The following is a 17,648-nucleotide window of genomic DNA, read 5'->3' as shown; positions in this document are numbered from 1 at the left end:
CAAATAAATAAATAAAATCTTTTAAAAAGAGAGAGAGAGAGATCAAGAGAATCCAAGGCCTAGATATGATGTGAGTTATCTGGGTAAAACCAAGTTTGATAATCACTGGCCAATAATTTCCTTGTATATTTTTGAGTGGTTATGAGCAGGGTTTCTGTCAATTGTGATACAAGGGCTGTGATGTAACAGAAACACTACCTAGCCTTTATTGAGGACTTAAAATGTACCTGACACGGTACTGTGGGTATCACAGGGTGCTTCTTCAAGTTTCACAATGTCCCAGTAAGATATGTTTAAGCATTACCTCACAAATGAGAACACCAAAGCCTGGGGAGTTAATGTGTCAAATGTCAACAGATAATCATGAAGCCAGGACTGAACCCAGCAAGTCTGATTTGAGTCTACTATCTTTACCGTCATGTTCTTTCTGCCTCTCTGTATATAAAGAACAATCTTCATGGGCATCTGCGTGGTTCAGTGGGTTAAAGTTTCTGCCTTAGGCTCAGGTCATGATCCCAGGGTCCTGGGATCGAGTCCTGCATCAAGCTCTCTGCTCAACAGGGAACCTGCTCCCCCCTCCCGCCTGCCTCTCTGCCTACTTGTGATCTCTGTCTTTCAAATAAATAAATAAAATCTTGAAAAAAATAAAAAGAACAATCTTCGGATACATCAATGTGACCTTTTCTCATCCCACTTTTGACTTAAAAAATCACTATAAATGTACAGAGACTCCGGTTGCATAGGGCGAAGCCAAGGTACTGTTGCTCTAGTTCAGAACATGCTCTGTTGCATTTAATTTCTAGAACGAGCTTCAAAACTGTTTTTCTGACTATAACTTAAACCTGGGTTATGAATCTCCAAAGTCAGAATATAGGAAACCAGATACTTTAGCTACTGATTGCTTCCTGAGGCAAGGCAAGACCATTCCTGCTTATGTTTGAATTGTGGAGAATGGGGAATAGAGAGAATGTTCTAAGACTCTTTGCCTCTATGGATTTGTTTTTACTTCCATGAAATCGAATGCTTTTTCCTGCTGATAGGGTCATATAATGTATTCCTTCTTTTTTAAATCTATGGAGACCTCCAAATGATGAATACATTTTTAGTAAGTCAAATTAATATTATATATGACTATGTGACTTGCATGGTACAGATAGTCTGTATTAAAGAGAATTCCAAGGAAAGGATTTACGTGTCTTATATTATTCCAAAATTAGCTGCATTCATCTGTTCAGATTACCGCTTGAAAATGAGAAGTCTTCAGATTCTCTAGGCCGAGGACATCAATTTTGTTCCTAACTTGTCCCGTTGCATAACTGTTTGATTAATCTCCAGGCATTTCCTACCTTGGGCTGAAGCACAAACCACTCATCGCTTGGATTTTCAAAGTTCCATGAGTCAAAAGGAATCTCCACCTCCCCGAGGAAGCTGTTACGGCCGAATCGATCATGATGCCAGACCGAGAGCTGCAGAGTTCTCGTCTCCAGCTGGGTGTGGCTGATGGTGTACTGCAAAGGAGAGTCACAACATTACACTCCACGTGGATGGCTCTGCCCAGTTCTACGACAGGCTGAAATTTACTTTCACCAACTTTCAGGCCATATGCGCTTGTAATACGAACAAAACAAACACAAAAAACCACCATATTTCTCCTTGTTGGTGCTACAGCTGGGGTTCTAGGCCGTACACTTATTTTGTGTTAGACCTTCAACTGAAAGATGTATCAGCCAGTTATTTAAGAAAAAGTCAATAAACTTCAAATAGTACATAAAAAGGGTTAGGTAATGATGATTGCCCCTTTCCAGTTTTACCTGGTTTTCATCTGTGAATTGTTCTTTTTTTTTTTTTAAAGATTTTATTTATTTATCAGAGGGGGGGGGAGAGCAAGCACAGGCAGACAGAATGGCAGGCAGAGGCAGAGGGAGAAGCAGGCTCCCTGCCGAGCAAGGAGCCCGATGTGGGACTCGATCCCAGGACGCTGGGATCATGACCTGAGCCGAAGGCAGCTGTTTAACCAACTGAGCCACCCAGGCGTCCCTGTTCTTTTTTTTTTTTAAGATTTTATTTATTTATTTGACAGACAGAGATCACAAGTAGGCAGAGAGGCAGGCCGAGAGAGGGAAGCAGGCTCCCTGCCAAGCAGAGAGCCCGATGCAGGACTCGATCCCAGGACCCTGAGATCATGACCTGAGCCAAAGGCAGAGGCCTAATCCACTGAGCCACCCAGGCGCCCTTCTTTCTTTTAATTAACATATAATGTATTATTAGCCCCAGGGGTACAGGTCTGTGTATCATCAGGTTTACACACTTCACAGCACTCACCATAGCACATACCCTCCCCAATGTCCATCACCCAACCACCTTCTCTCTATCCCCCTCCCCACAGCAACCCTCAGGTTTTTTGTGTGTGTGTGTGTGATGTGAATCATTTTAAAAAATCTACTTTGTAAGCTTAATGTTTGCTGCATCAACTCTCCAACTTCTCTGTCTTCTTTTTTTTTCTTTTCTCCTTTTTTTTTTCCATTTATTTATTTTCAGCGTAACAGTATCATTATTTTTTCACCAGACCCAGTGCTCCATGCAATCCGTGCCCTCTATAATACCCACCACCTGGTACCCCGACCTCCCACCCCCTCGCCACTTCAAATCCCTCAGATTGTTTTTCAGAGTCCATAGTCTCTCATGATTCACCTCCCCTTCCAATTTACCCCAACTCCCTTCTCTCTAACTCCCCATGTCCTCCATGCTATTTGTTATGCTCCACAAATAAGTGAAACCATATGATAATTGACTCTCTCTGCTTGACTTATTTCACTCAGCATAATCTCTTCCAGTCCCGTCCATGTTGCTACAAAAGTTGGGTATTCGTCCTTTCTGATGGAGGCATAATACTCCATAGTGTCTCTGTCTTCTTCTAATCATGACGAGAACCCCCAAATCCAGAAAAGTCCTGTCAGTGAGGAAGTTGCAAACACCAAACTTCATCAAGTCTCGCCTAAGTGCGGGAGGGAAGAGACCCGCTACAGAGATGGAGCAGAAAGACAATGTTGCTGGGGTAGCTTCTCCTTTTCAGCAGAACGTGATCCACAGCCACATGCCTATACACCCTTGAACCTCACAACAGGCAACAGGTGGCCAATCACTACCACAGGAGACACACTGCAGGCTGTTTCTGGATCTTGGATTTGCTTCTATACCCATCCTTGCTGTTCCTGGCGTGACTGGCTTTGGCTCCCGGCTTCTGGAATTTGCCACATCACTCTATCTGTCCTGCTAGGCTCGTCTTTGCTACCTTGTTAGAGCCGCCAGATTCACCCCCTGCCCATATTCACTCATTCTCATTTTGATCTGTCTTCATATTGGCTCCTGCTTCCAAACACGACCCCACTGATGGATGTCCCCACTCACCAACTTCCTGCTATGGTGGATTCTGACTCCCTCACTCTGGGTACAAGGCCCGTACATTTTCCTGCGACTGGCAATAACTTCTACATTCCAGTCTCCCCGGATCCTTCTTACCATGCTAGATTGGTCCAGGGTGGGAGAAGGGGTCATTACACAGTAGCCCATGGGGGAAGTAATGTCTCCAGGAATGTGGCCTGGGTTGTGTCTTACCAGGGCCACTTTCTTTGAGCTTCCTCAAATCCAACCGTGCATCTCCACTGTTCATTAACCATGGGCCTAAATTTAGCTCAACTCTGAGATCTGACAAGAAATAGCACAGACTCATGCTGTGGGAGCACATCAAGGAGTGTGTACAAAGTGACTTGCTAAGTTAGTGTCAAAACTGTGACAAACACCTTTTAAGGGGAACTAGGAAAAAACCTCTTTCCCAAGGGTGAAACATATTTTTTGACAAGATGCATCAGCTCAGGGGCGCCTGGGTGGCTCAGTTAGTTAAGTGAATGCCTTTGGCTCAGGTCATGATCCCGGAGTCCCAGGATCGAGCCCCCCATGGCTCTCAGCTCCATGAGGAGTCTGCTTCTCCCTCTGACCTTCTCCTCTCTCATGCTCTCTCTCACCGTCTCTCTCTCAGGTAAATTAAAAAAATCTTTAAAAAAAAGATGCATCATCCCTGCCGTGTTCCTGACCTTAGCTGGGGGGAGGCGGGTTGGAAGAAGGGGGGTGGGGTTATGGACACTGGGGAGGGTATGTGCTTTGGTGAGTGCTGTGAAGTGTGTAAACCTGGCAATTCACAGACCTGTATCCCTGGGGATAAAAATATATGTTTATAAAAAATAAAAAATTAAAAAAAAAGATGCATCAGCTCAGATGCAATTTCACTGGATCATCTTTTCATCAGGTGTCATGTTAGCAGCAGCAGAGAAATAAACAGAGTAAAGATGGCTTACAGTTCTTCTTTTCCAAGAACTCTTAGAAAAGCTAAGAGTAAGACACAGATTATTCAAATTCTGCTTTTCTAAAAGATATTTAAACCTGGACATGCAAATCCCCCATAGTCAATTTTAAACCAATGAGGGTATGAATGGTGTCACTTGAGTGAATATGAGAGAGCCTGTACATACCTTTAGTGTCTCATTGAATTCTGGATTGGTGCCTGTTCTGATCTTGGTCTTGCGCTTATTGTTTCTGGATTTGTCAGGAAGAAGGTACGACTTGACATAACTGTAGATGATAAAATGTGAAAGTAATTATTGGGAGACCTCTACTTTGCAAGGAACAGTAAGGGACTTGGGTGAACAAAAGAGGTGAAGGGAACAGGTCATCAGACATGAGAGAACCAAAGAGAATGTAGTCTACATGGCAGGATACCTTAAAATATAATTCCAGGCTTCCAAGAAGAGAGAAGCAGTTAATGTATAGTGATGAAGAGTGTGTGCTCTGAAGTCCAGCCAACTAGACTTGAATTACTCTATGCCTCAACAGTTTTGGTAAACTCAAGAACTTACTTAACTTCTCTGTGCCTCAGTTTCCTCTTCTGTAAAACTGGGATAGTAAGAGTATCTAACTTATGGCCTTGCAAGGATTAAATTGGTTGATACATACAGGAGCTGACATGTTATATCACTCAACAGATGTCATCTGTTCATAGGATCAATTCTCTCCCAAAATACTGTAATGTTATAGTCCTCTCCATTCTGATGTCAGGACTTCTGATGAGTGAAATCAATGGAAATGTGGAAATGGATGAATGAAGGAAAACTGTGAAAAAGAACAAATAGGAAATAACAATCCAATGTCACAATAGCTATCCTACCCGACACCTTGTGTTGAGCTATCCCAGGAGCCTCCTGGAGCAGGGGCACCAAGGCAGACTTAGAAATGCACAAGATGTACCAGAGTCCTAAAGCATATTGATCAGGGCTTTAAATGACCTCCTTCCATGCTACTCTGAATGATTATATTGGTCCTGAAGCCCTTGGATATTTAGTTAAGGAAGGAGGTGGACCAATCTATACTCAGAGTCTATACTCTTTTGTCTGTTTTTTTAAATTTTTAAAACATTTTAAGTAATCTCTACACCCAACGTGGAGGCTCGAACTCAAAACCTTGAGATCAAGAGCCGTACCCTCCACCGACTGAGGCAGTCAGGTGCCCCACTCCCATTTGTCTATCTTTAGACACTTGGAAACAGCTTCTCTGAGCTGTTTATTGGACCTAGGTCACCTGTTACAGAGGAGAAGGATAACCCGACCGGCCTCAGATTGAGGTCCTTGGAAATGCCTGCGTACAACATTAGCCATTGACAGGCATCTGGAAACTTGGAGGATTCTCGTCACTCCCGGAACAGATGTGAGTGGCTCACTGGGACTAAGCTATTTGTAAAAACAGTATGGCTGAGGCAGAACACCTGCTTTCCTTCACGGATACTGGAATTTTGGTCCGTGACCAGTTGAGGCTCTAAATGAGCTTCCCCAGTAAACAGTTCTTCAGAACTTCGCCGCACATGCCTCATATCTTTGTGGCTGTGAGTCTTCCTAGTAAATCATCAAGCCTGGCAATGACCTTGGGAGCCCCTGACACATCTTTCATCTAGCTCCCTTCCCACGTACCTATGGTCCATACCTGCCTCCCCGCTGATATCTGGAAACCTGAGAGCCTCAAATTGTCCTTTCGAGTCATTCAATTGGGCTAACAGCTTGGTGATTTTCTCTGGAAGGTCTCACAGAACAGGATACTCAGCGATCCCGGGGTATGACGATGTGTCAGCCAGCCTCTACCTCAGAGTGGCCTCTGGGTAAACTACCAATAGTCCTGAGTCATGTTGACTCATAGCTTTGGAAAAATCAGATAATCACGGACACAACCATTATACATACACTTAGAGAGTATTTAGAAGGGTTACACAGGAGGAAAAGGACAATCGTCCTTCTGAGAAGGCTCTGAATCAAGAAGAACGCTAAGACAAAACCACACACGCTGACAAAGAGAGCAGTGATTGAAACAATCCGAGGAAAACGCTGCGTGCTTACGCATCTGTCCTCTGTTTCTTTTCATCTCCTATGGCCAGATTTCTGCAATTCTTGACAAAAATGTAGAGCCCGCCAGTTTTGTAGCAGTAGCTGATGTGGAGAAGGATTTCACCACTGACCTTCACGTTGCCATAGTCCCCCGTTTCACTGTAAACACTCATCATGCTGTTAAGGCTGGTCTGGAATAAACAAGATGAAAAGAGGTGCCCAGTGTTATTCTAATTAGCTCTACACAGAAACCACCCCCTTTATTCAATTATAATTCTTATTCTTTATAATGAGGAACAAAATCTAGGGTGAGTGAAGAAAAAAAAAAAATCACTTGTTTTGCTTGGTTTTCTGGTATTATATAAAATCCAAGCCTGACAAGGGACAAGAAGACTTAAAGAAGCATTCTAAAGGCAGGCAGGAAGCTTGCTGATAGGGGAAGCATTGCCTTTCTGGGCAAGTGGATAGCCTTTGTTTATTCACTTCTAATGAATACAGGGTCATTAGGGGCATTTCCTCGATCTGGAGTCCTCTTCCCATGCCTGTAGCTTTTGTCTCTCTCCCTGAAAGACTCAAGGTCAATCTACTTCAAGGTCTAGAATGCATCCATCTGGACAAAGAGAAGCTCATATATTTCGTACTAGCAGGAGCCACAAGTTTCTTTCTCTGATATCCACAGAGAGCCTTCCAGCAGTCCCTGGGAAGCCTTAACAGCGGCTTTACCAAGGGCATGCCAGAGCCTCATAGACCCTGGGCTGCCGAGAAATCCCCGGGCAGCTGTTTGGGTTCCAGAGGTAGGTCAAAGACTAGGGCTTTGCAAACCCTCTGCAAAATTACCACCCACAAAAGAGAACACAGAACAACCAACACACTGACAAACAAAATAAAATGTAATAACAAAGTCCAGATCCACCAGAATGAATTTCTGATTAGACACTAGTGACAAGAGACACAGTTTAAATTAAATGTAACAAAATTACCCTTTAGTACCCAAACTGTATCTTAGCAACATGACCGTCACAAGAGACCACGTGGAAGGCTTTCATGAGTGACCTAGCAGTTTCAGGAGCCCTGTCGGTGAACCACTGGGAAGGCCTAGAGTAAGTCCAAAGAGAGCCTAGACTTCCCACTTTGTCTGTTATGCGCAATGAAAGTCAGGACATTTCTCCAGTTGCACAGAGACTGATCAAAGAACAGGATGCTGGCAAAGTGGCCAGTATCTCTTCTAAGCTTAAGTCAAGGGCAAGAGTAAACCAAGAATTTCATAATTACTTAGAAATTATAATGGGAGCCAGTGAGTGATCTCATTTTTCTTCCCTATTCCTAAAACAAAACAGAATTTTCATAACAACAGGTGGCTTTGAGTGGTGCTTTTCAAACTTTAATTGCACATAAATCACCAGGGGATCTTCTTAAAATGATTAAGATTCTGATGCAATCAGTCTCCGGTGGGGTCTGAGAGTCTTCCTCTCTAGCTCCTAGGTGCACAGTTTGAAAATGTGTATTGAGACATCCCAGAACACCACAGCAGCTTCCCAAGGGGACCACGGGGGCATTTTTAAAATTTCAAGAGAAATGCAGTGACATCAATCAGACACCATGCGAACTCTTAGCAGTAGTTCACAGTGTCAACATTAAATCACAATTTATTCTTTTTCAGTTAAGTCCTATCTGTGTGAAGCTGACTTTTTGACAACTGCTGTGAAAAATAGGTAAGTACTAGATAAAAATCAACACAGAACAGGAAATAAAAGTGGTGCTGTCCAGTCAGATGCCGAGATTTGACGAGTTGTTAAATGCCCAACAGATACCCACATCCCAGTAGGACGGATTAAGGGCTATTTAAGAATGGAATAAAAGTATTTTTCTTTCAATGTATGCGTATTATTGTTTTGCATGTCTACTAAGTTTTTTTGGTCGGACTGGTGTGGAGAACAAAGGCAAAAGAAATATAGAAAAGAACTAAATTTACCTTCCTCCAGGAGCTCAAATATCTCAATGTTCATACTTTTGCTAGAGTCAAAAGGCAAGCTTAACTTGACATGAGCCTGACCTCCAGGATCCCATAAGTCTTCTTTAATAGATAAAACCCCCCTTGGAAACTTCCTTAAGCTCTACCAGCCTCCAAGATACCAGTTAGCAATCATCCTCCAAACGTATGGCCCCCTGGTATATATCTGAAGGGTCTCATGCCTCGAGTTTTACTAGACAGTAGTAAATGACCTTATCTTCAACAGCAGCCCCTCAAGGTCCTGGAAACCTTGCTTCCAAATTCCTTAGAGACTTATGCTGTCCCCGACCCCCTCCCAACTCGAAAGTGTATAATCAGTCACTCCTCATGACCCTAGTGTCGCTCTTTCTGTCCATGGGCTCCGTCCCTTGCTTGAATAAAACCGCCTTTTTTACACCAAAGATGCCTTAAGAATTTGTTCCTGAACCACAGCATTCCGCTATATATCACCTATCACTAGCTACTTAATAAATGGATTCATCAGGTGTTACTTTTGGCTCAGGAGCTGGATGGAAAAAATCACTAGGGGCTCTGTGAACGGACAAAGTGTTCGTCTCTGCCCCAAGTGAGGCAAGGCTGCCAGTCCCGGGACTATTCGTTGACTTCCAAGGGCTTCACGGGTAAGCCACTACGCCCTTGTGTTACATAGGAGGAAACACTGGCTCAGAGAAATTGTTGGCAGTGCCAAGACATGGAGTAAGAGCTCTGGATTTTTAGTCTGAACACCTTCTGAACACTCAGCTGTGCCAACACCATGTCTCTCACAGTAGCCACATCTTCAAAGCAGTCCTCAGTGAGCAGCGGGCCCCTAATGATAGGAAACTTAAGAAGCCATAAATGCTGAAGCTTGGGAGAAGTTAAGGCAGCTAAGGCAATTTTCCTACTAATCAAACTTTATACTCTTAACTGCGACAACGTTGAGATTTAAAATAGGGATATTTCTGGGGCGCCTGGGTGGCTCAGTGGGTTAAAGCCTCTGCCTTCAGCTCAGGTCATGATCCCAGGGTCCTGGGATGCGGGATCAAGCCCTGCATCAGGCTCTCTGCTCAGCAGGGAGTCTGCTTCCTCCTCTCTCTCTCTGCCTGCCTCTCTGCCTACTATCAAATAAATAAAATCTTTAAAAAAATAAAAAAATATAGAAATATTTCTTCTAAAGGTATCTCATTAGTGGTAAAGCATGTGGAACCCTATGTTCTTTGACTGGCACTTAGGTTCTAACATTTAATGAATTTTTCTTTCCTTGAGATACTTGGATTCCGATAACGTTGTTTACCCTTTAAAGAGAAACTCTGGGTAACTGTTCACAAGTCAGAAAATGATACATGCTGGAAAACCTGCCCACCTAGTCAGATTCCGCATACCATGAAATTTGCAAAGCATGGTTGGAAAGAAGGAAAAGGAAAGACTGAAAACTCACAGTGTCTGAGTCCGCATCAGGGACACTTAGGTAGGTCCACTTCCTGTCACAGCCTGGTTGAGAATTCTTTAAGAAAGTCACCCAAAGGTCAAAAGAGAAAAGGGTATTAAAGCAATGGACAGAAATCAGAGGACCAAAGAAAAAGATTTACACAGACACAGACACACAGACACGTATGTGGACACGGGGGCCCCTAAAGACAGCCTCTCAAGCAAAGCCTTGAACATGAAAATAAAAAGGGACATTATTCTACAGGTAGTGAGTGAGAAGCTACGGCCAGTGTCTGAGGAGGAGAGAAAGCTGATCAGTTCCGTATTTTGGGAAAATGACGGGCAACAGCATGGTGGGTGGTTCAAAGCGGACAGAATGGTGGCAGGGAAAGAAAGCCATCATCAGAGACCTGTGACAGATGATGGGCTTGCGCTGATGAGAGCCTGAATTAGGGAGTGAAGAGGTTTTAAAAACTGAGTGAGGACCATGGAAGAAGAGAGACGGAAAAGCTCACACAAAATTCGACCAAAAAGTACTCCGCGGGCAAAGGGCAAGCGGGAGATTATAGTGTCTTTTAACTCACTGTCACACATATTCTCAAGAACATTCCCCTCCTCTTTGGGAAAAATACAGAAAACCAAAAAGGGAAAGAAGAAGCTTCCAGTCACAAGCTAGAGAAGCGCTTACGGTTGACAGGCCACTTGCTAGACTGTGGGTGTTGGCAGAAAACCGGGAGGATGCTAAGCCATGAACACCTTGCTCAGTCTCTTCCAAGGAGTCCTGAGGAAGAAGGAGAAAATCAGTAGCTTGTTTTATTTCTTTTCTAGAAAGAAGCTTTCTTTTTAAATATCTAAAATAAAATACCTAAAATAATAAAATAAATATAAAATAATAAAATAAAAATAAAATACCTAAAAATAAATACCTAAAAAATCCTATCCAAATATCTAGAAATCACCCTATCCTGAGGTTTCTTTTACTATCCATCCAACCTGAATATACTTTATGCCACAGAACTACAAACCTAAAAATAGGTAAAATAATGAATTTTATGTTACATATATATTTTATCACAATACAAAAGTTTGTGTAATATTTAGAATTATAATTTCCTTGAAAGGGTCATAGAGGGGCACCTGGGTGGCTCAGTGGGTTGGGCCTCTGTCTTCGGCTCAGGTCATGATCTCAGGGTCCTGGGATCGAGCCCTGCATTGGGCTCTCTGCTCAGCAGGGAGCCTGCTTCCTCGTCTCTTTCTTGTCTGCCTCTCTGCCTACTTGTGATCGCTCTTTCTCTCTGTTAAATAAATAAATAAAATCTTTTTTAAAAATTAAAAAAAAAAAGAAGGTGTCATAGAGCTTGCCAATAAAGTCATCTAGGTCTCTCTTGTTTTTCTTCATGAGAAGATTTCTAACTATTTCAATTTTATTTCTCCTGTCTGGAAATTTCAAATTTGGGGAAATTATATTTTTATACAAATGTATTCATTTCATCTAGGTTTTCAAAATTCTCGGCATAGCATTGTTGATATTATATCTGTTTTATCTGTAGTTACATTTACTTGTTCATCTGTAGTATTACTTGTTTTTGGCTTCTGTATTTTTTCCCTTGGTGGCCTTTCCAGAGATTATTTACCATGTTAGTGTTTTTTCAAAGAACCAACTTTTGTTTTGTTGTTTTGTGCTTTATCTTTGTTTTGTAGTTAATTTTTTCAAATTCTTATTCTTAATTGTATCTTTATTTTTTCATTCCTATTTAATTTTAAAAAATTATGTTCAACAGAGACTACATCATTAGTTTTTGATGTAGCATTCAGTGATTCATTAGTTGTGTGTAACACCCAGTGCTCATCACCACACACGCCCTCCTTAATAGCCATCACCCAGTTTCCATACCCCCACCTCCCTTCCTTCTGTAACCCTCCAGTTTGTTTCTCAGAGTCCAGAGTTTCTCATGGTTTGTCTCCCTCTCTGATTTCTTCCCATTCAGTGTATCTTTACCGTGAGTTTAGTAATTCTTCTCCTAACTACAAGTTAAATTCATAGTAAATAATTTCACCCCTTCTTCCTCACTCATATAGATATTTAAGGCTATATAATTTTGGCCCAAGTGAGACTTCTGTTGCATTCTTTACTTTTTATTGGTAGTATTGTTATTTTCATATAGTTTGGATTGTTTTTATAGGCTCATTAAGATTTCTTCTTCTTTAACCCAGTAATTATTGAGCAGTGTGTTTTTACTTGGCAGATCTATGGAGTAACTTATGTTTTTGTCATTAATACCATCATAATTGTCAAGGTCAGAGAACATGCTGAGTATGATTTTTAACAGAATTTTAAGACTGAGTTATTAGGTATACATTCTCTCTCACTTCTTTGGTCTTAGCTTTATAGTTATTAAGAGAGCAACTTTACTAGCTTATTTAATCACCTTGACTTTTTATATCCCTTGCAACATTTCCTGGGATTTCTTTCTCCTGAGTATTTCATTTAAACCTATTTCACTTTGAGCCTTTTTATCTTGTACCCACTGTTGTTGTTGAAAACTCTGATATTAATTTGATCCTTGTTCATGTGTATGTAATAGGATTTCTCTAGAAGTTTTTTTTTTAGGATTTTCTTTTATAATTTATATTCTTGATCTCACTATAATGTACCTATGTGTAAGTTATTACTTATATCTCATCTTTGGCACTTTCCAATTGAAACAGATTTTTCTTTAATACGAGGCATAAATCCCAATTTTTTTTTCTTATGGTCCCTTTTCTATATTTTTATCTTCTGCTTTTTCTGGTTATGCTACTGTCCAGTTGATAGCACGTAAACTATTACTTCTCATATTTATTTTTTAAAAAGATATGAAAACTTTCAAACATCCATAAAAATAGAGAAACAGTATAATGAACCCTTGTAACTGACCACCCAACTTACAATGATCGATATATTGCCAAAGTTTTGTCAGTTACTCTTCATGCTGTTTAATTATTTCCCACAGCTTTACTGAGGTATAATTTAAAAACCATAAAATTTGCTAAATCTAAGTGTATACCCTACTGTCTTTTAGCAAATTTATAGTTGTGCAAACATCAACATAATGCAGTTTTAAAAATATATCAGCCCAATATGTTTCCTCATGCCTGTTTCCAATCCAAGTCCACTCCTTTAGAAGCCATTAATCTGCTTTGCTTTCTCTGTAGATTCGCCTTTTCTAGATATTTCATATAAATGGAATCATACGTATGTGTCCTTTTGTGTCTGGCTTCTTTCATTAAGCATTGGGTTTTTAGGCCCATCCATCTCGTAGTGTGAATCACTGCTTCCCTCCTTTTTATTACTGAATATTATTCCATTGTATGGAATACAATGTATAATTTATTTATTCACCAGCTGATGGATATCTGGATTATTTTCACTCTTTGGCTTTTAGAATATATATATCTATGAATACTTGTGTGCACATCTTTGTGGGGACATAGCTTTTCCCTTCTCTTAGACACTCTGGAATGGAAATGGTGGGTTGTATAGAAACTGTATGTTTTGCTTTTAAAGACACTTCCAGGGGTGCCTGGGTGGCTCAGTGGGTTAAGCCTCTGCCTTCAGCTCAGATCATGATCTCAGGGTCCTGGGATCAAGACCTGCATCAGGCTCTCTGCTCAGCAGGGAGCCTACTTCCCCTTCTCTCTGCCTGTTTCTCTGCCTACTTGTGATTTCTGTGAAATTAAAAAAAAATTTTATTAAAGAAAAAAAAGACACTGCCAAGCTTTTATTCCTGAGTGTCTGTACATTTTACCTTCCTAAACATCAGTGTAGAAGGGATTCAATTTTTGTACATCTTTGCCAATAGTTCTTTTAGCTGATAGCCATTCTAGTAGATGTTAAGTGGTATCTCATTGTAGTTTTAATATTTCATTTATTTAATAATTAATAACATCTTTTCACATAGTTATTGAATATTTATAAATATCCTTTGGCAAAATATCTACTCAAATCTTTTACCCATTTTCTAATAGGATTATTTGTCTTTTTATGTTGATTGTATGGGTTCTTTATATATTCTAGATACAAGTCCTTTTACAAATATATGATTTGCAAATATTTTACTCAAGACTATGACTTTTCTTTTCTTTTCTTTTTTTTTAAAGATTTTATTTATTTATTTGACAGAGAGAGATCACAAGCAGGCAGAGGGGCAGGCAGAGAGAGAGAAAGAAGGAAGCAGGCTCCCCGCTGAGCAGAGAGCCCGATGCGGGGCTCGATCCCAGGACCCTGAGATCATGACTTGAACTGAAGGCAGCGGCTTAACCCACTGAGCCACCCAGGCGCCCCTATGGCTTTTCATTTTTATAACAATGTCTTTTTAGATACAAAAATTTTAACTAAGGTAAAATTTATCTTTTTCTTCAATGTATCATGCATCATATGTTTGGTGTCATATTTAAGAATTCTTCGCCTAACATGAAGTCTTAAAGATTTTCTCCTAGCCTTCATTTTAGAAATTTTAGTTTTAGTTCTTACATTTAGGGATATAATCCATTTTGAGTTAGTTTTTATTCATGGTGTGTGTTTTTGGAGGTTTTTTTTTTTTTATGGCATATGCATATCCAATTGTCCTATCATGATCTGATGAAAGATCCTTCCCTCATTGAATTGCCCAAAATCAACTGACAATAAGGGCTTATTTCCAGATTCCCAATTATATTCTTTTGATTTCCTATGTTTATGCCAATACTGCACTGCACTGATTACTATAGCTGTATACAATGTTTTGAAATCTACTAGAGAAAATCTTCCAACTTTGCTCTTTGAAACTTATTTTCTTATTCTGGACATTCTACATTTCTGTGTAAATTTTAGAGTCAGCATTTCTATTTCCACAAGATAGCCTGCTTAGATTTTAATAGGGTTTGTATTGAGTTTATAGATTCACTGGGAGAGAATATTGAATCTTCTAATCCATGTGCATACAATGTCTATTTATTTAGATCTTCTTTAATTTAGCTCAGCAATATTTTTCTAAATTTCAATAAAACTGTCCTACAGTTTTTAGACAAATTTATTCCTAAGTATTTTATTCTTTTTCTTGCTTTTCTTTTTCTAAATTTTTAAATTTTTAAATTAACATATAATGTATTATTAGCCCCAGGGTACAGGTCTGTGAATTGCCAGGTTTACACTTCACAGCACTCACCATAGCACATACTTTTCCCAATGACCATAACCCAACCACCCTCTCCCTACCTCCCTCCCCCGGCAACCCTCGGTCTGTTTCGTGAGATTAAGAGTTTCTTATGGTTTGTCTCCCTCCTGATCCCATCTTGTTTCATTTTTTCCTTTCCTATCCCCAAACCCCCCACGTTGCCTCTCAACTTCCTCATATTAGGGAGATCATATGACAATTGTCTTTCTCTGATTGACTTATTTCGCTAAGCAAAATACGATCTAGTTCCATCCACATCATTGCAAATGGCAAGATTTCATTTCTTTTGATAGCTGCATAGTATTCCATTGTGTATATATATACCACATCTCCTTTATCCATTCATCTGTTGATGGACATCTAGGTTCTTTCCATAGTTTGGCTATTGTGGACATTGTTGCTATAAATATTTGGGTGCATGTGCCCCTTTGGATCACTACATTTGTATCTTTAGGGTAAATACCCAGTAGTGTGATTGCTGGGTCATAGGGTAGCTCTATTTTCAACTTTCTGAGGAACCTCCTTGCCGTTCCCCAGAGTGGCTGCACCAGCTTGCATTCCCACCAACAGTGTAGGAGGCTTCCCCTTTCTCTGCATCCTCGCCAGCATCTGTCATTCCCTGACTTGTTAATTTTAGCCATTCTGACTAGTGTGAGGTGGTATCTCATTGTGGTTTTGATTTGCATTTCCCTGATGCCGAGTGATGTGCAGCACTTTTTCATGCTATTCTTAATCTCATTTCAGATTGTTTATTGCTGATATACAGAAATACAATTGATTTTTGTATATTGATTTTATATCTTACAACCTTGGTGAACTTGTTCATTAGTTCTAGTAATATTTTTCTAGTTTCTTTAGGATTTTCCATATATAGAGTCATGTCAACTGCATATAAAGCAGTTATTACTTCTTTCTTTCTAATGAGATGCCTTTCTTTCCTTTGTCCTGTTTCCTCCTTTTTATTTTTCCTTTCTTTTCTTTTTCCTCTTCCTAACTGCATTGGCTAGAATCTTCTATAAAATGTTGAACAGAAATGATGAAGGCGAAAATCTTTGTGCCTTGTTCTTGCACTTAGGGGGAAGAGCATTTTTTTCTTTTTTTGCCATCATGTATGACGCTAGCTGTAGGAATTTTGTAGAGGCCCTTTATTACACTGAGAACGTTCACTACTATTTTTTTGAGAGTTTTATTATAAATAGATTTTGAATTTTGTCAGATGCTTTTTCTGCATCTACTGAGATGATGTGGTTCCTGTCTTTTATTATACTGATGTGCTTTATTACAGTAATTTATTTCTAAATGCTAAATTAATATTGCATTCATAGAATAAATCCCACTTGGTTATGGCGTGCAATCCTTCTTCATTACCAGACTTAGTTTTCTAATACTTTATAAATGGTTTTCCCATCTGTATTCATAATAGGTATTTTTCTGTAGTTTTCCTTTCTTGCAATGTCTTTCTCTAGCTGTGGTGTCAGGGTAATACTGACTTCACAAAATGGATTAGAAAGTAATTTTCTGAGCAAATTTATGAAGAATTGATATTATTTCCTTTTCAAATATGTGATAGACTTCATCAATGAAGCAGTTTATTACTCAGCATTTCTTTAGGGGAAGATTTTAAATTACTAATTCAATATTCTTTGTTTTTAGATTTGAGAGAGAGAGAGAGAGCATGCGCACACACGCAAGTGGAGCGTGGGGAGGGACACAGGGAGAGAGAGAGAGAATCTCAAGCAGACTCGCTGGTCAGCATGGAGCTTGATGCTGTGCTCAAACTCATGACCCTGAGATCAGAACCTGAGCCAAAAATCAAGAGTCAGATGCTTAACCGACTGAGCCTCCAGGCTCCCATTTAATTCAATATCTTTTTTACTTAAGTATAATTAACATGCAATGTTATATTTGTTCAAGGTGTATGATATAATGATTCAAGAATTCCAAGTATTTCTCAGCACTCAGCAAGTTAAGCATACTCTTATCCCCTTTATTTCATCCATCCCCCCCAACTCCGGTCTACTCTGGCAATAACCAGTTTGTTCTTTGCATTTATAGGTTTAATTATGCTTTTGGTTTGTTTATGCATTTCTTTTTTGATTTCACATACACATGAAATCATATGGTATTTGCCTTTCTCAGACTTATTTCATGTAGCTGTATACCCTCTAGGTCCATCCATGCTGTTGCAAATGGCAAGATTTCATTCTTTTTGAAGGCTGAGTACTGTTCCATTGTATATAGACATATCTTCTTTATCTACTTACCTATGGATCCACACTTAGACTGTTTCCATATCTTGGCTCTTGCAAATAATACAGTGATAAATATAGGGATGCATGTATCTTTTCAAATGAATGTTCTTGTTTTGTTTGGTTAAATACCCAGTAGTGGAATTACTGGACTATATGATAATTCCATTTTTCATTTTTTGAGACTTGTCATACTGTTTTCCACAGAGCCTTCATCAATTTGCATTCCCACCAACAGTGTATGAGGGTTCCTTTTTCTCCACATCTCCACCAACACTTGTTATTTCTTTTTGACTCTAGCCTTTCTGACAGATAGAAAGAGATAGCTCATTGTGGTTTTAATTTGCATTTCTCTGATGCTTAG

General features: G+C 39.9%; 1 protein-coding gene across 7 annotated transcripts in view; it reads right to left on the bottom strand.

Moving 5' to 3' along the window:
• SYTL5 (synaptotagmin like 5) overlaps positions 1–17,648 on the bottom strand; it is a 147,592-nt gene that overhangs the window by 23,814 nt on the left and 106,130 nt on the right. For 5 of the 7 annotated variants that reach the window (XM_059157187.1, XM_059157186.1, XM_059157189.1 and 2 more), the window contains 5 exons: positions 10,529–10,621; positions 9,851–9,916; positions 6,435–6,613; positions 4,527–4,626; positions 1,347–1,508 (listed from right to left, as the gene is read on the bottom strand). In XM_059157187.1, the coding sequence (XP_059013170.1) occupies positions 1,347–1,508; positions 4,527–4,626; positions 6,435–6,613; positions 9,851–9,916; positions 10,529–10,621 (600 nt within the window). The remainder of the gene's footprint in view (positions 1–1,346; positions 1,509–4,526; positions 4,627–6,434; positions 6,614–9,850; positions 9,917–10,528; positions 10,622–17,648) is intronic. The other 2 variants (XM_059157191.1, XM_059157192.1) reach the window with 1 other exon arrangement.

This window comes from Mustela lutreola, chromosome X (assembly GCF_030435805.1).
Source record: "Mustela lutreola isolate mMusLut2 chromosome X, mMusLut2.pri, whole genome shotgun sequence".
Classification (NCBI taxonomy): Eukaryota; Metazoa; Chordata; class Mammalia; order Carnivora; family Mustelidae; genus Mustela; species Mustela lutreola.
This window is presented reverse-complemented; position numbering and strand designations above follow the sequence as displayed.